Raw genomic sequence first — 23,153 nt, forward strand, 5'->3', positions numbered from 1 at the left:
TCAAATGAGATCCTGAAGATGAAACAGCAACAGTTAGTATGCTAATAGCTACACTCATTTTCAGCCCTGCACTCTTACTCCACAGCATACAAAACACTCAAGACTTGGAAAGAAAGCAGCCTGCCTTGGCATTAGCACCTTGCAATTAAATCCTCACTTTTCCATCTCTTGCTCAGAGCACTGCATTGCTAGAAATATTGCAGCCCTGCCCTGGCTGCCCACTTTCCTCACATTTTCACTCTTCCAGCAGATTGAGACCACTTGGTTTGTGAGGCCCAGTGGTTAATAAATCCTTGCTTTGCTCTGTGGGAAGCCAAACCATGATAGCACAAAAAAAAAAACCCCATATTGACACTGCTGTGTTATACACAGGCTTTGAAAGCTTTGCAGTTAAATCCATTAACCATGTGCATTTGGAAGAGACACAGCTACTCTGCCTGTAACTACACCTGAGAGATCCTGCAGAAATGCTGCTTCATAAACCACCACCACTCCAGAGCTCCTTAAAGTGGGATTGCTCTGTAGTCATTAAGGTGTACAGTGCATTGCCAGCTAAGGGGAGTGAACACATGGCCTTTGCAACTGCAATTTTAAAGGAAAAAGTAACACCAAACTTTTAATTAAGTCTTTGCTTACTTCAAAACCCAAACCTACCCACACTATCAGGAGATGTAGCATTAAGCTCTTCTGGGGATGTGGGAAGCGTTTATACCAGCCCACAAACCACCTCTACGCTCTGTTTTGCCCTTTACAAAGCAGAGGTAACCACATCCACCCCAGCAAGGGCAGGGACTTGTAATTAACTGACAGTTACACAATGCTTCTGCAGGGAAACCACGTGTTTACGGTTTCATTTTGTGATAATTAGTGTCACAAACTACAGCAACGTCTCCAGGACTTTAATACCCAAACTGTGCGAGGGGCATTTCACGAAGCTCAGCAAAAAAATACCCTTGTTATTAAGCAATGTGTTGGTCCCACATAAGTAAGTCTGCACCTACAGATGCCCTGACATGTCTCAGAAGAAGCAGGTAGTAGGCAAAAGTTTGACTTGCTCATGACTCAGTGATATTAAATCAATTTGCTTCCACTAACTGTCTCTGATGCAGTGAGCACTATTCACCCCACAATTAAAAAAGGTAAAGAAAAGGGAAAGGAAAAAAAAAGAAAAAGAAAAGGAAAGGAAAAAGAAACAAGGAAAAGGAAAAAAAAAGAAAAATATACTTTACCTTCAATGAAAACAATCCTGGTCCAGGTGGCTGTCTGAACACAGGAGTGGAAGAAAGACAAATGATTTGGTGCCTTCTGGGCTAAAACCAATATATTTTTCAGGTCTGGTCAACAGAGAAGTCCAAAGCTGTGTTGTTTATTGTGAGACTTGAGTGATAACTGCAATCCCCTCTCACTGCAGTGCTTCCCTGACCCCAGGTCAAAAGATTGGTCTCTCTTGGGCTCAAGGCAACTGATCAAAAGAGATGTGACAACAAGCTTCCGTATGGTCTGCTAATGAAGGTCACTAAAGGCCTTCAGGAGATACATCTTTTGATATCTCCTGGACAAATCCATGTTTCCTCTGGATCACTGTCAGATGTTATATGAGTACTAATCCCTAGAAACACCTGGGGTGCTTGACATCCTTCTGAGAATCTCTTCCTCTGTTTCAGAAACACAGACTTGACTGCAAGCACAGCTGAGGTGTTGCTGAGATTTCAGACTATCCTGAAGGTGGCCAAACATTGACAAGTGCCCCAGAGGCATAAGAGGAAGGCTTCTTGCAGGGATTATGCCCAGGTAGTAGTGTACACAGATTTTTAAACGCAAGGACATCGAGGGTCAATTAAGGCCATGCCTGGCATCATGGTAATAAACAGAAAACTGAGTAATGGTCAAAGAAAGTCATACATGAGATTAAAGGTAATGAGTACATAACGTGACAGATCCTTTAGTTTTGTTTCAAATCACTTTTCTTTGCAGAGCACAGTACCCCACCATACCCCCATCTCCCTTAGGTGGAAAGAGCCTTGTGGGAGCTGTCTGCTCCAGGCCCATGGCTACCATTGTGCAGGAAACCACACTTTTGTGGTCTCCTTCTATTGCCTCTCACTCCCACTCCAGCCCACTCCACGCTGACTTTGATGCAGTTCAGACATCCCAGCAGGCAGCCTGGGAGCAGGCTCCTGTGCTCCTCATGCATATACTGGTCTGTCCAGCTTCAGGACTGGGGTCACAACCTGCCCCTTGCCCTTCTTCAGCAACACTGCTAGGTCACGGCTTCAGTGAGCCCATGAACATGTCACATGGATACTGTGAGAGAACTAAGAACTGGTGGTCATGTGAATGACTATTGGGAATAACCCTGAGCAAAGAACCTGGGGGGTTCAGTAGCCCACTTGTGGGAGAGGTTAAAAAGCAAGCACTACCATTTAGTTCAGTGGTTTCCATGGGTCAGAAGCTGGGACATGTGCTGGCTTCCTCCCCTGTGCAGACAGGCTGCATGCACATTAGCAAAAATAGACATTTCCCCTGAGGTGGAATTTGATTGCCCAAACACAGGCTGGTGTCAGTGCTCAGGCACAACACCCATGACTCTTCTCAGAGCTGTGCAGCAACAGGACAAGAGGCAACAGCCATGCCCTGGAACAAGGGAGACGAGCAAGTTTCCCAGAGGGGATGTGGAGTCTTCATCTCTGGAGGTACTCAAAACTGGACAAGACGCTGAGTAGCCTGATCTATCTGACCCTGCACTGAGAAGAGGGTTGGACCAGAGACTCTTCCAGGTGGAACATCGCTATGGCATCTAAAACAGTTCTGTGTTCCCATCTAGAGATTCAGTTGAACTGGAGAGTCAGTAGGTTGCTGGAGTCTCTGTTCCTCCATGAGCTGGAAAAGTGAAAACCTTCCTTGCCAGCAGGACCGTTTTGCCTGTCTCTGGTCCCAGTCAAGCACCTCTGTGCTTGATCTCTCCAGATCTGCATCTCAGAGAAAATGCAGTCACTGAGTTTACAAGAGCCAGCCATTAGACCCGTGACCAAAACTTTTGGGGAGATCAAGGGAGCAATCCTGGCTCTCCTTCCCTTTTGTAACCTCCCAGCAGCACAGGGGTGAAGGCAATGCCAATCCCTGTGCCCACAAGCCTCGGGCCTGCCTTCTGGAATAGCACAGGTCAACGTTGTTAACTACGCACTGAAAGGTATATTGTACATTAGCTACATGCTGTGCAGGTCGACTTTTTTATACAGGAAATGCTTTTAAAAGCTTCCCTGCCATTAGCCTCTACAAATGTGAAATACCAACAATTGTACAAGTTCTTTCAAATAGAATAATGCAAAGGCTTCCCCTCAGGGTAAAAGCACATGATTCTGCACATTAAAGACAGGGTAGATGAAAGGAAGGTCTCTTCACAGCCCTTACTCCCAGCACAAGCAATTGGATCCTGTTCACCCTGCCCTTTGTAGATAAAGCCATGGAATATCTTGCCCTGCCTCTCCTCCAGGGCCATCCTGCTGTGGTCCCCCTCCACCTCACCTGAGAGGTGGGTATGCTCTATCACAGGCCAGCTTCAGAGATCTTTGTTCCAAACCTGCCACATCCCTGTGGCTCGCTAGGAGACACAGTTTTGCTAGCACCAGGATAGGTCACACATACCATGAAGGGACCAGGCAGGATCCCACTATAGCTACTCAGTGAGTTATTTCATGGTCTGAGCCATTAAACCCGACAGTACCCAAGTGTGTGCTCTTAACCATCCTCATTTGAGAGACATGGCCTCAACTCTCTCTCTGTGAGCACATAGGGAGATTTGGCACAGCCTGTCAGCACCCATAACTCAGATGTGTGTCTGAATACCAGGTTACTTTCATTGCCTGCTGGTGAGGCATTAACCTCGGCGATTTTCTTCCTCTGTGCAAGTTAAAACAGTTCAATTGCATCTATATGTGGTGGTCTCTCTCTGTCAGGCTTCTCTGAACAAACAGGGCTTGGCCCTGGCTCCATTAAACTGAATATCAGAATATCTGTTTAATTACAGGAGTCCAAGTTTGGTGGTGATAAAGGGCCCAAAGCTGGAGGCCAACAAACCTAACTGTCTCAACCCACAGCAGTTTGCCTTTGTCTTTGATCCCCCATTGCCTCATCTGCAGGGCTCCAGGCTTTCAGGATGGAGTTATGAGAGGAGAGACATGCCTGGTCAGATGTAATAGCTTAGCTTGGTGAAGGGAACCAACAGCAATCCCTTATGTCACTGCTGCCTTTTGCTCTCTGGACAAAGCATCACCAGGTTACAGCACGTCTGCACTGAGTGGGCAGCCAGGATATGCTCCCACAGCCCATTGCCTTCTCCCAGGCTGGGACAGGGCAAAAGCAGCAGAAAAACCGGGTGCTGCCCAAGCAGCAGATCAGCTTCTACCATAGGAAGCCATGTGTGGTGTCACCTGCCTGCTCACTTACACTGCCTGGTGTCACCCCAGGCATAGGCAATCTGCTGAAGCCCAACCCAGCAACCCTACTGCACATTTGACTGCTGAATCCTGGGACACAGTGTCTTGCTTAGCTGAAATCCCATACCCTGTAGTTCCATGGGGATGCTAGGCTTTCTGGGGTCAGCCAGTCTTCACAGACTTCAACCTTGTCCACACTGAGGGTGAGAACCAGTATCACAAAACAGGAACAGGAACAAAGTTTGGAACGGGAGGTTCAGCGCTTGCTGATTAGCTTCATACACACACACACAAGATCTCTGCAGAACCCTTCTGCTTCCCTGCACCCTTGTGTTCACCCATCACAGAAGCAGCTATCTCGAAAGGCAATCCACTAAGTTCTACCTCCAGTACCAGGACAAAGAGAGGAGAAGGACATGGCTGGGGAGCCACAGCAGGGAGTCCAGCAGGGCTCTGCAGAAGGCAGCTCACCTAGGATGGGGCAGGGGCATGAGGTCCACAGGGCATCCCTGCTTGGAGAGACAGCAGGGTCGGGAGTCAAAGTAGTATGAGCCAGGAGAAGCCAGGCTTTAAACAAGAAAGCTGGGCCATAGTAAAGGATACAAGTGGGGCCAGAGTTGGCGTTCATGCTACCGATGAGGTGCGAACACCAACAGAGCCTGAAATTTGAGCTGTACAGTGCTGCTAGGAGTCCTGCACTACCAGGCAGACACCAACTCATCTGTGTGGTTCTGTGCCTCACCCGCAGGATGCCCAAGAGCATCCCTCCTATCGCAGCTGACTGGGTTTTTGGCTTTCCTCCTTATCTGGCCACAGTTTGAGCCTCGCACAGGGACTCAACAGAAAGTGCTTGTCTTGTCAGCACACAAGCTGCTCGCACGGGACATGCCGTCATCCTCCAGCTGAGCCACAGCTGCCTCTCCAGTACACAGAGATGCTCGGCCTGAGCCAGCTGCAGCTGCTGCCGGTGGAAGTGCTCCCATGGCATGAGTCCTCCAAGGCCCCAAAGAAAAGACCACAGGAAGACAGCGTGGTGAGACACACAAAATGTAACTCTTCACTGGTCTGGGCCTTTGTTCTCATGTTTTTGAACAGAGCAGAGCCCTTCCCTTAGCATGTGGGAAGCAGGGAGAAAATACGTTTTTACTGACAATGCTTAGGGTGCAGTAAATCCAAGATGTGTTGAAAGGACACTCCTAAAAAAGATACTTTTATATTTAAACATCTGTTCTCAGCAGGTTTTTTGCAAATTAGATGAGTCAAACTCCAGCCCTGGGCCAAAGCCCAGCTCTGTTAATTACATAGGGGCAACCTCCATCCCTCCTCTAGCTGTGGTTTCCCCATTGTGTCCTGGTCCCATTCTGTTGTAGGATGGCTATTCAGCAAGGGAACTGGTCTCCTTTGCTGTGAAGAGCCCACCTTTCCAGCTCATCTCAGCCAAAGGGATGCTCAGCACGATGCAGCACCTTGAGCAGCAATAGAGATGAAGCAGGCTTGGGAACATTAACTCCTAACCATCACTTTCCAACTCAGCTTCTTGGACCTTTCCTCTCTGTGTCTCACTGGCCTCTCTTGCAACTATTTTTCTTGTGGCAGCAAAGCCAATTTCCTCCTCTGCTCCCCATTTGGGTACCCAAGCTGTGCTCTGTTCTCAAGCCCAGCTTCACAGCTCATCAGGTCAGGACATGAAGTCTCAGCACCCAAGCAAAGGCCTGGAGAACTGTCAGAATTAGAAATAAATTTTGCAGGAGGTTTTGGGTTAGAATTGCAGAAAACCGCAAGTGAAGATGGGATCTGGGAAAAGGTTTGAAAGCCAGGCGGTAGAGGCTGGCTCTGCTTTGAGCAGTGTGCCTTTGCTACACACAAGTTAATGACAGAAAGGCAGATTAATAAATAAACCTGTTCACTGAAGGGTAACGCCATTCCAGCAGTTCCCAGAGGGAAAGATAAAGGTTCTCCCACATGCTCCATAGCGACCAAATCTTACTATTTTCTTCTTAGAGCATGGCAAAAGCTGCCTAAGATAGTTCGAAATCTGCACAAACTCCTAAAGGGCTTTCACTGGGCTGCTTCTAACAAACACACAGCAGAAATCTGTACCAAGATCTCCGGACTTCCTCCAAACTTGCCAGCATGTCCTTTCCCATGACCATCAGGCACAGTGGGGGACAGCTGGGAAGATGTAGCACCTCTCCATGCTGCATCCCAGGGAAGCGGGTACCCCACAGAGGCCTTAGGATGCCTGGACAGCACAGGAGGAACCACCCTTTTAGTCAGTGAGTAAAAGGGTGAGATTCTTTCTGACATGATGCATTTCACCTGTGACTTTTAATCCTTTTTGTGGTTAATACAGATGACCACAAAAAATCCCATAGCTTTCCAGAGCTCTCACACCAAGGGGCTGTATCTGTCTTTACAGAAGACTTGCTGAAAATACTGCAAGTATTAAGAAAGAAGACAAAACCTAAACACATGGTGTGATGTTTATTGTTACAAGATCAGTTCCTTCAATGAACTAACTGCAAATAGCCTAGAAAATTTCTAGTGGGAACAAAAACCTGACAAAACAGAGCTCCCCAGGTTCTGTTTTGGTTACTGTATCGGAGGGAGCCTGTTATTTTACCCAGCAAGAAAGCTCCTCATATGTTTCCTCTCTGGTACTCCCATACTAACTACTAGTAGAGCTGCAGCTGCCCATCATGCCTCGCTGGGATGAACAGCAATACAGCCCAGATACAGCTCCATCCTGCTTCCAAATGCTGGTGCTGGGACCCTCTTGGTTGCTCCTGCCAGAGGAACCTGTCTGTGGGGCAGAGGGTGTGCTGGTATCTGTCTTCCATCCGCCCCATCCCCTCCTTGCACTAATGTCACAAGTGCAAGGGATGGGCTGTGCTGGTCCTTGCACTGGCTAAAGTCATGAAGATCTGTCCTGTAGGGAGGGGGTTGCTCCAGGAGTTGGAGACATAGAGCAAAGACCTGAGGAAGCAAAAAGCTCAGGTTCTGTATTGCAGAGGAACCACAAGCTCTTGGCTTCAGTAGAAAGGAAGCCTGGCACTATAGGGTCTCACTTTTGAGATTGCGATGAGGTGTGGGATAAGGTCTGTGAGACCATCCCACAGCAACCAGGGGGACAAGCAACTTGGCTGGAGCTGGCTGTGATTTTTCACATGTCCTCACAGATGAAAGACTGTCATGAGAGAGGAGAGTGATCATAGTACGTGTAGTCTGGGGGTGAGACACGGGGTAAGGTAGAGTCCGTCTGGTTTATTCTCATACTCAGGGAATGAGCAATCTGAAAGTAATATTTGCCCAAGTAATTGACTGTGTTGACTCCACTAACTTTGCTGTTAGAAGCCCAGTCAAATACTACAGCAGGACAAATCAGTGCTGGTGGCTTCAATGGATAATAGCAATCTTAAAATACTCCCATGTTGCTCAAATAAATGTGATGGTTTGGGCAAGACTTAGGTGTTACTATGCATACTTATAAATGTGGAGGTGTGTATGCATGCATATATATACATATATATATACACATACACATAAATAATTAATTCCTCTATTAGAAGAAACAATTGCCAGGTTTGAAGAGTTCTGTCTAACAGAGGTAGGCAACCTTTCATGTACAGCACACATCCTTTTCTTTCCCAGAGCAGAGGCCAAGGGTGCCAGCACAGCAGGAGTCAGAAGAGGCCACCTACCATGTAGCTGCATCATCATCCTCCCAGATAGCTCCTGGGCTCCCACAGGACTCAGGAGAAGCTGGGAGCCGGCGCCACTGGCTCTCAACACTGTGCTTTGGATGTGAAAGCTCCTGGCTCCTCACCAGCCTGGCTGGGCGCCATCCAAAATTGATCCACATGCCATACTTGGCACTTGCACTACACACTTCTAACCCTTGAAGATCAGCCAAGATATTATCCACTGGTCCTGCTGGGAAACAGTGTTAAAAGCCACCAGTCCATCATAAAGAGGAATTTGATAGCCAGCCATCATTGATTTTTTCCTGAGAAGTTCTGTATTTATCAGGCCTTTAGTTTTTGGAAAATCTGCTAATTTTCAGCAGTCCTAAAGTCTTCACAGCAGGAAAATATCACTGAATGGCCTCAGAGCCCTTCGGTGTCACTGCCAAACCACAGCAGCAGCATCTGGGGTCACCACTGCTCAAACACTTCCCTGGCTCCAGCAGCGAGCCGCTCCAAAACACAAGGCGTTTGGCTCGCTTTGACAGCTGGTTTATGGAGCCAGCATCGCTTCCAAGCCAATCTGAGGGACTGCCCTGGAATGAACTGTTTCCATGGGGGCAGCCAGGAAACTTTCCAGGAGGCTCCAGTCCTTCAGAGACAGCCTGTGGGGATGGAGGAGGAGGAGAAGGAAGAATTTGCTCACTTCTTATTGGTAATGCTGTTTGTCCCTGATGCATGCAGAGCCTTTCTCCTTGTGGAAGGATGTGCCACACATGGTGAACAGCCCCCCAGGAGCACAAGCACCAGTCATGCTGGGGAAAGCTCAGAAAACAGGACAGGAAAAGGTGGCAGAGCCATGTCCTGAAGAGCATTGAGAACAGCCCATGAGGGCTGACAACACGCTGCTCCCACCCAGGCCAAAGGCCCCACTGCCTCCTCTTCTTTCAGAGATGCTGATGTCGTGTCCAAAAAGCAATATGACTACAGGAATATGTTTTCCCAGGATGAAATAATGTAGGTTGGGTTGATTCAAGGAAGCAGCTTGAGTTCGAGGCTGGGACTGAACTCCCTCAGTGGTTAGAATGGTCAAGGTCAAAAGTCCTCTCCTCAACTCCCCTCTCCTCCAGCTGGCACAGTCTATTTCACCCATGTACATGAGATGTGCTCTCCTTCCCATTCAACCCTGGGCTGCAGATCGGGGCTGGAACCCAAATAAGCCACCTTACCCCTCCTGCTCTACTCCCCAGGGGAAAAACAACAGCCTGGCCTCTAACAGGGACTTTGTTTCAGAGTGACAGCTTCCAGAGTGTCCAACACAAATATTTTATTGTCAGAAACAAAGACAAAAAAGCAGTGGATGATGGTTAGGGAATCTGCTCCACAGGCTCGTCAGGGAAGCAGAGAGTGACTCCATCCATGGGTCAAGCTGAGGAGGTGCCCACATGTCTCATCCTTTGCATGAGGCTTTCCTGAAGCTTCAGTCCTTTAACTGACCAGTCCAAGGGCAGAAACCCTCCGCAGCCCAAGAGCACTGCCAGAACTGCCACTTCATGCCCCAAACCTGCCCCAAATAGCATCATAGAATCACTGAATGGTTTGAGTTGACAGGGACCTTAAAAATCATCTAGTTTCAACTCCCTGCCATGGGCAGCGACACCTTCCACTAGAGTAAGTTAGTCAAAGCCCCATCCAACCTGGCCTTGAGCACTGACAGTGATAGGGCATCCACAGCTTCTCTGGGCAACCTGTTCCACCCTCACAGTGAAGAATTCCTTCCTTATATCAAACCTAAATCTCCTAAGTTTAAGTTCCTCTGGGCTGCGTTCATTATTCTCCAAAGGTTTGTAAGACCTGTCTGGGAGAGGTGTCCTGGAGCTTGGCTCAGGATTGCTGTTCCTGCTGCATGGTCCCTGAAGCTGACACCGCCGAGAGGTGTATGTAAGGAACGGGAGGCTCGGGAGGCCGGAGATAACGGGCTGGTTTCGAAGGGTTTGGCAGGGTAAGAGGAGGGAGGCAGCCCGCGGGCGCCCCGAGCTCAGAGAGCCTGGTGAGAGACAGCGGGCACCGCTCCCTGCATCCCGGCCCCTTCCCGCCGCTGGGCCACTTCTGGGTGGGATCCTGCCCCCTCCCCCAAAGGTTTCGGGAACCGAGGAGCGGCCAAGAGCCGCGCCCGCCCCGGCCGGGAGAGGCGGCGGGGCCCGGGAGCGCTTCCCGCCGGCACAGCCCTCGGGCTGCGGCACCGGCCATGGGCAGCGGCAGCAGCCGGCGGCGGGGCGCGGCCGTGCCCGTGGGCAAGGCTCCGGAGCGCCGGGAGCTGCTGCAGACGGCGCTGGCCGAGGGCGAGGAGGCGGCGGCGCTGCCCACCCCCGGCCGCCGAGCCCCGGCCGCCGCCGGCACCCCCCCGCTCCGGGACGGCGGCCGCTGCGGGGACGCGGCGGCGGGAGGCGGAGGGGGGGCCCTGCTGCCGCAGGCGGTAAGTGCCCGCACCCGGGACACCCCATCCCCCGGGGGTTGCCGCTGGACAGGGGAGCCCTGGCGCAGCCGGGGTAACTACTGCAGCCACGGCTTCCTCCAGGCTGAAGTGGCACTGAGCTCTTTATACCTTCGGTAGCGAACTATTCCCGGTCACACCGGCTGCTCCCTTCGCATTCTCTCTCTCCCTTGCTTCATTCCCATGGTGCAAGGGAAACACGGTCCCGAAAACGGCGATTCCGTTCGGTTTCCAGTTGCCCTGTGCTACTGAAAGTTTCTTTTCCTCCCTTGTGGAAAGAGCTCGGCTTTCTGAAGGCCGGCTCCTGCTTCTCCCTGGGTTGGGCTTGTAAACAGGAGTTTAAAAACATGAACATAAAGCTGCCGTTTAATGTTTTCCAATCCGCTACAACTGCAGTCTGGCTCTTCCTAAGAAAGCATTTCAGTCCCTTTCGGTTTAACAAATAATGGATTTGCCTCAGAGGGGGTCGAGATTTATCTTTTTTCTTTTCCTATCCAAAAATAACAGCAGCATCTATATCATCTGGTGACAAGGCCAAAAATCACCAGCTTCTGTCATCTTTCCTTAGCTGTGGAGGTTGTGTGTTGTTTGTTAGATAAACGCTGCTCTCCACAAATGCACAACAGTCGTCAGACTAAAGCAATAGATTTAAAAATAGAATGAATATTTAGGACCCAGGAACTTTCTGCCTTGCCTGCCTTGGCTTTGCTCTGTAGAAGTGTATAATTTCCGTTGCCGAACTGCGTGTCCATGGGGTAACTTTAACACAAAGTAATTTTGCCATTAGGAAACTTGGCAGGGTTCAGTATGAGAACCTTTTGGAGGGTTGTTTTTTGTGGGGTTTTTGTGAGAGTTTTAAAAAAAAGCCTCGAAGAAAATAAGATTTGGAAATGGAAAACAAAACCAGACGTCTCGTATTGTCGTGGTTTTCCTTGCTGTTTTAACTCCAAACCCTCCTGCGGTGTGAATAGGAGTTCAGTCCAGCACCACCTTCTGTCTGCAGGCCTTTCATTTATGAGCAGTCCTCCTGACTTCTCCCCTTTACCTTTGCTTATGGGAATAGAAGTTGGTGTTGTCCATTTCCCCCTGTTGCAACATGTGATTATCATGGCTGGGTCTTTAAAAATAACTGTTACATCAATGGTGATTTTTTTTCTGTGCATAAAGCGGTATTTTAGCTCTATCTGAAGTGATGTATATTCTGGGTAATTACACATCAAAAAGGCAATAGAGGTGTCCCCCATCTCAGTCAGAGAGGCAGTATTCCATGGCAATGAATTCTAGAGAGCTAATGACAAGGAGCAAACCAGAAAGGGTGAAGAATTAAAGATGTGGCACCTGGGGTGGGGTGGAGGGTGTCATTATGCCCCTGCTGCAGACCTCCTGCTCCAGCAGAAATGATGGTGAGGAACCTAGAGCATCACCTCAGCCACCCTGTGCTGTGGTCACATCAGATTGCAAACCTGGGATGGGAACACTGTCAAGCACTGCAGCACAGAGATGACTGTGAGGGCCTTCAAAATCCAGCCTGAAGCCTACATGTGGGGCCTCAGTCACTTGGTGTGGCCAGCTGGGTGCATCACACAGTGATGCTGCCTGTGACACCTCAGTGACACCAAGCATCTTGTGTCTCCTCATCCAACTGCTGCTGCTACCTCTGGGAAGGAAGTTCACATCCCTGGTTTCACCAAGGCAGGTTGCCTGAAAGACAGCAAAGAATTACCAGTGTTTTTCAAAGCCAGTGTTTTTTAGGATATAAAAGACATACAAAAAATCCGAGATATTTTCAGGGAAAACTTAAAGCTGTCCTTGATAGCACTTTCTTTACCTGAGCATGGCATGGCCTTGGTTACAGACAGCGGACATGGGCTTACCATTCTGACTCCTCGAGGCCTAAAAAGTCACTAGCCTGAGAGGAGGAGAGGGAACTGTTTGCAGCACCAAGTTTTGGTTGTTTACTGGATGCAGTTTAGTCTTTCAGGTCATTGTGCAAACTGCAGTCCCACCCTTCTCGTGAGGCTGGCGGAGGCGGTTTCTGGAAAGGGATACCAGCTTCATTGCATCACTAGCTCCTTGCTAGAAGTTCTGAGGGCAGTTTCTCTCAGTCTTGCCAGCTTCTCGAGCAGTCATTTGTAACTTGTGTCTTCTGGTGAGAGCTGGGTTGCTTTGCCCTGCTCAGCTGTGCAGACTGGAGCATGAGGACAGGAATTTCAGAGAAGGGATGATTTGATTTAACAAAGCTAATGGGGGAAAGACGAGGGAGGAGGAGGAAAGGCAACAAGGAGATACTGCAGTAGAGGAGTCCAGTGAGAAATAGCCCATGGGGGAGCAGACTGTGGCCAGCTGAAGGAGAGGAGAGGTTTGTCACTGACCAGAAGAGAGTGGTTGCCTGCAGGTAGGACAGCTCTCTGCTGTCATGGTTGGGTTTCTCCTGCATGTGATGTGCATCAGCGCTATGCTTCACACCTGAAACCCTGATGCACCGTGTCATCCAGCAGCAAGCTGGCAGAACCGATGGGAGTCAGGCCAGGTGGCAGGGGCTGCGGAAGAGGGATGTGGCTGCATCTAAAGGCTTGAGCTACCTCTTTTGCATTTAAATAGTGCCTGGAAGTGAGAAGGGTGAAAGTAAGTTGAAGCAGTGGGCTGGGAACCAAATCCTGATAGGGAACCTGAACCCAGCTCAGAGCAGACCCCAGTACCTCCTTGTCAGCTTCAAACGTCTGTTTTCAGGATTGCTCTCAATTCCAGACAGCTGTATGTGCTTCTTCCTTGTTTCTTTGTTCAAGACAGAAAAAGTATTTGTGGTTTTGCAGGTGCTGCCACAGCACAGAGTGGGATGGCAGCTCCTGGTGGGAAGCAGGGCAAAGGCTGCAGCCTCAGGTATTTCCCCACTGGTTTCCTGAAATGGAAGTCACGCAGACATGTTAGGGCCTTGCTTTAAAAGCTTTTTCCATGGCACCACCAATCCTCCTGACTGGAGATGGGATGTGATTGCAGTAAGCCTATCATCCCACCTGCAGCGCAAGAATAACGCAGGTAGTGGGTGTATTAACTGATTTCTAGATGGACTATCGTATCCTTTCAAAACACCCAGGACTTTAAAGCTTTGTGTGGTATTTTCAGCCAGATGAATATTCTTTCTGCAGATTGATGCAGTGCAGCATCATCTCCTGGCTGTGAACACATAGCAGGGTCCTGTGGGGACATTTCATGTTGTGCCCATTAGTTTCTTACAGACACTCACATAAGTTTATTTTTCTACTCCTGTTAAAGTGTACTTCCCTCAAGCAGAAATTTGATATTTCTGATTCAGTTCTGTTAGCAAGTTATTACAACATTTTCTTCCCGGTTGTGTTGATGGTCAAAAATGCCCTCGAGTCAGGTAGCTCTGCAGTTGTGTAGGGAATACAACCTCCACTGGCCAGGGTGCTTCAGGTCTTTCCCAGCTGAACATCCAGGACTCCTTGAATTCCAGACTAGTGAAGCAGCTACATCAAAACCCAAAAATCAGATTATTTCTGTTTCTGCAGTTATGGTTGCTGAGCAGAAGCTCTCCCTCTCTCTCATATTATGATCCTTGCCTTTTTAAAAGCACCTGGAACTTCAGCGCCCAGCAAACAGTAAGCTGTGCTGTCCCCTCAGCCACCGTCACCCTCCCAGCACAGCTGTGCTGCAGCTGGATCCAGAAACCTGCTGATTAGGTACTTTTCCCCCATCACTTGGCAGAGCACGGGTCTCTTGCCCTGAAGCCATTCCTGATCCAGAAACTAGGCACAGGGCATGCGCAGCATAGCTGGGAGCTGGTGTTTTAGTTGGCAGGAGAGAAGCGTGGGAACTCCCCACGTCCCTGCCCACTTCCCGTCCATCGCATGCTCTTAATTCCTTCACTGGCCAGAGGATGTTGCTGCAGACCAGAGCAAGGCTGGGATGCGGCTGGAGCTGGAGCTATACATCCCGTTTGGTACCTACTGACGCGTTAGATAAGCTGGATTGTTTTGCCATTGGTACTCGCGGCTGCGGGTCCGTGAGAGGCTGTTTTGGGCAGCGATGAGTGTCTTAGGCAGCCACATTGTTTGCTGGCGTCGCTGGAGGGTGCTGCCCTTCTGCTGTACCAGCTCAGCCTTCTGCAGCTCTGTGCAGACTGCTTCTGCCACACATTCCGGCTGACATGGCCTTCGTTTCAGCTCAGACCGGTCCCCTGCTGCAGTTCATGGGGTGTTCGTGAAGGGAGAGTGGAGGCAGGGAAGGACGCACTGGCTTACATCTGTGCTATGAAATCACAGCCCAGGGGACCAGCACTTCTGGGAAATATACTGCTCCCACGGGGATGTTTTGGGTGGCTCTGTCACTCTCTAGGCTCTCCTGTACATGATGGAACCACTCAGGGTCTATGTCTATGTCTCAGGTCTGTATCTGTACTGGTAAACTGTACCATAGCAGCTGCCTGGCACTGGATCACACTGGTCTGCCCCACTAACCTGGTGTGGTTTTGGCCAAGATCAGCATGCAGGCTCCCAAATAATACTTGGGCATGGCTCAGAGACCATTCCCAAAAGGCAGTTTGAATTTGGCCACCTAGTTTTGGAGACTGTGTGATTTTAACAGTTGAGATTATGGCTGACTGGTTTCAATGCAGCTGGGGGGCAGCTTAGGGCCTGTGATAGTGCATTTGCTCCACATTGCCCTGTGGGTCCCAGGGCAGGTGTTCTCACCCAGCTCACCTGCAGATGCTAGAGCTGACAGAAGGAGAGGGGAAGGAGGTGATGGGGAAGGGCTGGACTATAAGGAACACCAGCCACAACTTGCCCTGGGTTGCAGGGAACACAAAGCTGCACCCTGGGAGTGCTGGTTCATGCATGCAATAGAGAGTAATAGCCCCTGGTTCCAGCTCTCTGCTCTGCCTTGCTCCCAGGAGCCACTGCCCTAACATAAAGAATGGCTGAACTCTCTGTGCAATGGCTGACAAACCTTTCCCCCTCACATCTCATTACATCAAATTAAACCCAAGTATGTGCTGGGTGAGCTTAATATCCAAGCCTTCCAACTTGAAGGAGGTGGTAGTGTGGGGCATTGTAGCACAACAGACCCCAGCACGAGATGCCTACACTGGGAACAGGGTGGAAAACAAGGAGACACACTGTGGTCTGAATGACTAATAAAAAGATGACTGCAAGCTGCAGAAAGGAGAAGCTGACTTCATTTGTCTTTTAGCAGAGCACAGGCCAAGCAGGCCTGCAATTACTTATTTAGCTGTAGGATAGGAACCCATAATATTAAAGTGTTGTGACGTGTGCACCATATTAACACACATGAAGGGCTGGTACTAATTACATGCTGACCTTGCACCACGCACATCACAGCAGTCCCGGGCGGGCTGGGTGGGGTCAGCTTTATTGTGCCTCCATGCCGTGACAGCTCCATCCTGCCTGCTGCCCGGCACCATGCAGCACCACGGAGCCACGCGTCATGTGCTGGGTGAGCTGGGAGCAGCTCCCAAAGCGTGGAGGCTCTGACAGTGAAGGAGGGGCAGAGGCTGGAGGTGCCTTTTGGCTTCACTTGTCACCAGTTTTATGTCATGCACTGGGTTCTGTGTCAGTAGAGATCCACCTCTGCCCATGCCAGGTTCTCTTGGGAAATCAGTGTTGCTGCTGACAGATCCCTTGGAGAAGGTGGGAGCTGATTTTGCACAGAGAGCAGATTTTGCTAACCAGAGCTGCTCTGTCCTGATGACTAATTAATTCTGTCTTCCACCCACACCACACGTACAGCTCATAATATGGAGGAGTCAGCCACAAGGGAAGAAAGCAAAGGCAACCTACTGTACAGTTCAAACCCCTCCCTAAAATGATCCAAACACATCCTTTGCCAGAAGTGTTGGAAGCTGGGTTCTCGCTGTGGAAAGAGCATCATCAAAGCACTCCTGGAGAACTGTATTCCCCTTGGTGCTGAGGATTAATAATATTCTTCACCTGGTGGACAGAAACCGGGGTAGCAGCAGGAGCCCAGTGGGTGACGGTGATGATGAGGGACTGCATTATGGAGCACTCACCCAGGAGAAGTCAGCCCTTGGAACACAGTGTGGTGTCCTCCTGGCACCACTGCTTGCTCTTGTCGCCTGTGGGAGATAGCCAGTAAATGATGCTAAATAACCAGGCAGGAACTCTGTTCCGTCGCCATCAGCTTTGTCACATAGCCTCATCTCTTCTTGGACCCAGGAGTTGTTTCTTGAGCACTTCAGGCTCTTCCAGAGAAAACAAAGCATTGCCAAAGAGCAGGGCCCCTTCTGAAAGGAAGTTGAACGCCTTTTGACAGGTACCAAAAGACGTTACAAGTCTCCCATAGTACAGAGAGGAAGTTGGAAACAATGAAAGTGATATTCTTCTCGGTAGCATCTGGCTGCAGGGGCTCATTTTATTACTGGTCCAGCTGGGAGCTCAGGCAGACACAATGTCCCGTCATCTTCCCATTTTACATGCTGTTAGGTTTGGCTTTGTTTGCCCCCCTGCTGTCCTACTGGAAACCTGTGGGCTTCCAGCATAGGAAAGGTGGATGTTGCACTCCAGATGGATCATTCCAGAGAAATGGCTTTGTCAGATGAGAAGAATTGGGTTCGTATCGCTTTAGCTTCCTTCTTTAGCAGGTATTTCCATAGTGCTCCCTGTCAGCCGGGGGAGTGGGGGAGGGGCAGGCAGTGAAAACTGGGAGGTTTAATGAGTTAGTGTTCAGTGATTTGGTTCTATAGCCTGCAGCCACCCAAGTGCTGAATCAGAGTGAACCCAAGTGGTGAATCAGAACTAGCAGAATGGTAGTTAGTAAAGGGGACTCTCTTCCACCTGTATTTTCTCCACAGAGGCTGTTGGGGCTTTAAACCAGGGAAGATATAGCCCAGTATAGACAGAGATAGGTTTCATAGAAGTAAACAATAGTTTGGGTTGGAAGGGACCTTTGAAGATCGTTCAGTCCAACCCCCCTGTCAACAACCCCAACCCTCTCAGCCTTTCCTCAAAGAGAGGTGCTTCATGCCTCTGATCGTTTTTGTGGCTTCCTCTGGACCCTTTCCTATAGGTCCAGGTCTTTTCTGTACTGAGGGCCCCAGAACTGGATGCAGCACTGCAGGTGGGGTATCACCAGAGCAGAGTAAAGGGGCAGGATCACCTCCCTCAACTTCACAGTGCTGTAACTGAAATACATGACTTTTCTTCTTTCACAGGCCTTGTCAACCAGAAGCCCTACGAGTGCAGAGAACAACAATGCTGACCATCAGTGAGTACCCCATGCTTTCATTATAACTTCAGGGAGGAAAGCAGCTGCAACAAAGGGAGCATAGTAAAGGGGAAAGCTGTTCCTGCATGCCTTCTACTGTGCAAGAGGGAGGTGGGAGTGGGTTATAGCCCTAAATATCCTGTCCTCTACCTATTTGCTAATTAAAAAGAAAATCCAGGAGCTGTGCTGCCTGAAAAGATCCAGGGTCCAGCTCAAGTGCAGTATAGAGATTCATTTTGTGTCATGAGCAGTGCAGAATTTAGGATGTCTGCATGCCAGAGAGGCACCTTGATGTAACTTGTTAAAACTAGGGAGGGAAGCTAGGGAGAATTGCTTTAAGGAGTAGCTCAGGCCCTGGTTCACCCACAGGTCATGTGTGGGCTCTGCAGCATGTAGAAAAGGAGAATAACATCTCTTTGCTACCCAGGAATCATAAAGGAAACTCATGACACACTCCAACACATCAGCTAGAGACATGGGTGTCCCTCAGGGACAGGGGAATGATGGGAACCTACTGCACTAGGTGACAAAAGAAACCTGAACTCTTTCACAAGCAAAAGCTGTGCTTGAGTCTGCCTGCACCAAGAGCAATGGGAGCAGTTTGCCACACATGTTGAAGAAACCTAAATGAAACAAAAAGGCTTGAAAACCATCTTAAAATAGCATCTCCTCATGGTGAAGAGTGACTCTCGCAAGGTTAAGCTCTGACTGCTCCAGACTGCTCTCCCAGCCCTCTGCTCCCTCAGCACTAGAGAGCAGACTGATCTGCAGATCCTGGCTGCGGGCTGTGTGACCTACTAATGCTGAGCAGTGTCAGTGGATGTGACACAAGAGCCCAGCACCGTGCTCCCCTGTCCTCTCCCTCCCAGCTGGCAGGGAGCTCACTGGCAAGGCTGCTGGATTCAGGAGCACTTGGAAAACACCTCTCCCCTCAGCTTTCCCAACAGCGGGGCTTGTACGGGCATTCTCGTGGGGACTCTCTTGGGCTCTCCAGCATCTTCAATGGGCTTTGGATTGTGATGGCAACTGAGCAGCCCCCTCTGGGGGTGCACAACCAGCCCTGCCACAGTCCCCATCATGATTCCCAGTCCCAGGCTCCTGCTAGCTCCTCACTCTGACAAGGCTTTCCTTCTCCCTCCCTCTCTGACACACAAAAGGGAGGACTTGAGACAGCAGAAGCAGGTTTCTAACCTGGGATGACAGAGCAGGAGCTGATTTTCATTTAGATAACATTCACTCTATACCCACTGCGAAGCCCCATAGCATAGCTCACTTGTGAAGTGCCCATACTGCCCATGATAAGCAGGGCTACAGTTTCTGCTGGCAAGAACTGCTGTTGGTCCAAAACCATATTTTGAAGAAATCAGATCAAGTCAAGCCCAGAAACAGCAGTTAATGGGTGTAGGAGTCTCACCCTTCTCATTTCTGCGGCTGGAATTTTTCTAGGTAAGCAGTCACATTACAAGCAGCAAAAATCAACCTGGTCTTGGTGGAGCTGCTGACTGAAGACATTCCTGTGAAGCCAATTAAAGAAGAAATAAATGTCAGTCAAGAAGAATTAAAACTAGACATGGAGACCTAATGCTGTCTGCCAAGGGAGCAGTCACGCGAGGTAGATGCTGTAGGTGTGCACCTCCTGTGCTGTAAATATGCCAGCCTGACACCACGTAAGCACCTAAACCAGGCTAGCAAATACCTTCAATGTGCATGGGAGCACACTGGTGTATTCCTGATTGTGCCGTGTTACCTCTCCTTCCCCCCACAGTTATTTTGGGAATTCTTTATCATCTGGTAGTCCACGGGTGGGATGGCAGAGCCCGGGAACGCTGTAATGACCCTATAATTGATGCCAAGGCTCATGTCACTGGCAGTGTTACTGGGGCGTTGTTTTGACCCATTTTCCAGCTGCAAGGTATTGCACAAGGCATTTTAATGATTAACCCTGGACCTTCCCATCCTCAGCCCTGACCTGCAGCCCTGGCTGTGTGTTGATGGGAGCAGCAAGGGGCCTCCCCTCCTGCCAAAGCAGCCCAAGGAAGGCAAGAGCAGGGTTGTGGTGCATCCGCTCCTGTCCTGACCACATCCTGTGCTCAGAATTTCCCTGCCACAGCCTCTCACTTAATCCCAGAACCAGCTGAACCAATGTACCTTTGAGATCAGGGTTCAGGTCATGAGGGCATCACGAGGTCTTCAGTCCAGTCTCCTGCTCCAGGCTGGATCAGCTGTGAGGTCAAAGCAGAGCGCTCCAGGCTTCGTCCATCAGGTCTTGAAAGACTCCAAGGATGCAGCCTGTGCAACCACAGCCTGTTCCTCTGCTGGCTGTCCTCAGGGTACGGAAGTTTCTCCTTTTATCCAGACTGAACCTCCCATTCTTTAATTGTTATCAGTTTTTCCGTATTAAATGACACAGAACTTTGCCATAAAAATAGACAGAAGATGAGCAACAACTTCATTTTGCTTTGCTCACAGCCTTCTCTGTTACTTTCAGTTCTGGGATGTGCGTGGTAGGTAGGCTTTGCTTTTGCCTTTTTAAAAGCACATCTGTGTTTCAATGAGTTCCAGTTTTACCTGGAGATCTTCTCCCATGCTTGGAGGTCACCATGCAAGCCAAAGCATCAAGAATAATTAACAGTGGGAAAATATGTAGCTGCTAAGAGAAACAATGACCCTTCTGTGGGCCTGCAAGCAAGCTGCCAAGAGCTCTGTCTCTAATTCATCGCGTAATATAAAAGTAGTTCAGGGACTGTCAGAGTGTGGAGTTTAAATCAATAAATCACATGTTGAAGTCAGAGTTCCGCATTTCCTTTCCCTAATTCTGGCTTTGTAGCTGCTGGTGTTTGGTTCAGGCTCTTGGACCTGTGGCTTTCTTCCCAGCTCTTTTTTACTGCAGTGGAAACCAGACTGCCTGCAGCCATGAGAAGGAAAATGGATAAAAGCAATAAGCAGAAGAGCCCACTTGCTAAACCCTACTCACTGCCAGTTGAACTTGCCATCAAGGGCACAGTGCAGAGGAGTAGGACACCCACATGACCCAGCTCCCATGCCAGCTGGTCATCAGGTGGCTCCAGGAAAACATCCAACTATTTCTGTCACGCCGGGGTATAGCATTAACACAGCTAGGTCAGAGCAGCAGGGCTGGGCCTTTCTGACCCCGACAGATAAGAGCAGAGGAAGGGCTGCATTGCTGCCACTTGCTCCACAGCGATAGCTGCAGGAGACAGGCTGCTATCTCTTCGAGGAACACTGTGGATGCTCCTCACCCAAGGAGAGCAGTTTATGAGAGCTTCTCCTGTAAATGACAGTTTCCTTTGAAAAGCTTATTTTCTTCAGTTCTGATTCTACATTCACTTGCCTGCTTGGGGCAGCAGAGATACAGAAAAACAGCTTCCATACAAAACCACTCCTTTCTTGTTTATTTGTTCTCCACCAGTGGATGGTCACAAAGTAAGCCCACCAGTCTTGGTTGATGTGGTATGGCAGAGCATTTTACTGTTTGGGTTTACCAATTCAAGTCTCCATTTAGCTCTGCACCTCAGCATGACCCCCATTTCATGGAGACATGTTCCCCAGGTTCCAGAGATGCCTGGCCCGACAGCATGGATTGCTCACGTCCCAGCTCTGTACAAGGTCAAGGAGGAGCACTCACCTGTCAGCTCTGTCTCCCCTCTTGAATCCTGGAGGGCAAGATCAAGCAGACTTGGTAGCATGAGCTACAGTGGTCAGAGTTTGCAGAGGACTTTTCACTGTTCTCCCTCATGCAGGTGGGGACAGATTTCCCTGGTACCCAACATAGCCCACCTCTGATGACACCAATAAAACCCATACTCATTCCCTTTGAATTGTACGTCATTTTCCAACCATGGGAGAGTTGTGCTAATGTGAAAATAAAAGCCATACGAGCACTTTGAGGTGGCTGCATTCATATTTTGATTGGAACTCAAATCCCTTACAGATACAAAGAGAACCCCAACCCTTTCTGCACAAAACCTTAAATTAGTAACTATCACAAAGGTTATACAGTCTTTTAGCTGGGCCTCTGATCTAACCCACCAAAAGGTTCTGGGAGTTTGATCTGGAGCCTTGTAAGCACTGTACTGTAATGAACTCAGACTGAAATATATGCCAAGTGATAGCAAATGTCAGTGAGCAGTGTGCCTGGCAGGGGTATGGGAACTAGACGTGACAGAGTATCCGTGTCTCAGCAAGCCACGTGCCACCCGATCTTTCCATTCACAAATAAAAAGTGAAGTAAGGGTCATCGTGTATCTTCAGAGCTTACTCCTCTCTCATAGCACCAATAACTCATTCCCTTCCCTGGCAGGTGCTCACAAGGGAACAGCAAGAAGCAGGCAGAACAGTCCACAATATCCTATGATTACTCGGAGGAGGAGCTCATGGCAAGCATCGAGCGGGAGTACTGCCGCTGAACCCAGCCCCTTGCCACGAGAACTTCAAGCTTGTTCCTGGAAGCCCAGCTGGAGCAAAACTGCTACTGACAAAACAGCCTCTCGCACGGTGGGATGGCCTGGGAGAGGAGGGTGGCGAGGAGAGACGGAGCGTGAGAAGGCAGTGTTGCTGCTTGGGAAGCACGGGGGAGAAAGTCCTCCTGACCAGCTCTGCCTGAGAGCATCAAGTTCCTCACCAGCTGCTGAGCAGTGCTCCTGGAAGAGGAGACAATTCATCCATGATTCAATATCTAGATGCTTGTTTCTAAACTGTATTTGCAAATGAAGATATACTAGAATTAAAGTGTCATACTAGAAGTGTTGAAACATAGTGCTTTGAGGGAAAATCTTGTTTTGTCTTAGCAGAAATGAAATGTAGCAATAGAATTCCTGCATAATAAATGCAGCAATATGATTCAGGTTTCACTTAAGGGGGTGTTGCATGAAATTCATGTTCCTACAAAGGGCCAAATTTACCCCTTGCACTGTGCAAGCCTCAAGTCCAGGTCTGAATTTGACACTGCTTCTTTGAATGTGGTCCCTGGTATGGGATGCAAGATGAAAAGGGGAGTGAGCCCACCATTGAGTATATAGGCAGTGTAATCCCAGAGTTCATATCCCACCATATGGGCAAACAAGGCTCCTGGGAGCTACCAGGTAGCATAGGATCTATACAATCCCTTTGGGGTGAGATCTCAGCACCAATGTCCTACCTTGGGCTCCTTGGTGTGGATCTTCCAGACAAAGCAGGAGGTACATCACCAGTGCTGCCCTGCTGCAGCCAGTGATCATCCATTTTGAGAGGGACTTAACACACTGTAGCAGAGAAGCT

General features: G+C 49.4%; 1 protein-coding gene across 1 annotated transcript; it reads left to right on the plus strand.

Moving 5' to 3' along the window:
• Positions 1-8,792: 8,792 nt before the first annotated feature.
• Positions 8,793-22,652, plus strand: LOC117435912 (uncharacterized). Its single transcript, XM_034060424.1, has 5 exons — positions 8,793-8,834; positions 10,039-10,111; positions 10,259-10,595; positions 17,824-17,876; positions 22,198-22,652. Exons 1-5 carry the CDS (start codon positions 8,793-8,795, stop codon positions 22,605-22,607), a joined length of 915 nt encoding a protein of 304 aa, XP_033916315.1. The 3' UTR covers positions 22,608-22,652.
• Positions 22,653-23,153: the final 501 nt, after the last annotated feature.

The sequence above is a fragment of the Melopsittacus undulatus genome, chromosome 3 (genome assembly GCF_012275295.1).
Source record: "Melopsittacus undulatus isolate bMelUnd1 chromosome 3, bMelUnd1.mat.Z, whole genome shotgun sequence".
Classification (NCBI taxonomy): Eukaryota; Metazoa; Chordata; class Aves; order Psittaciformes; family Psittaculidae; genus Melopsittacus; species Melopsittacus undulatus.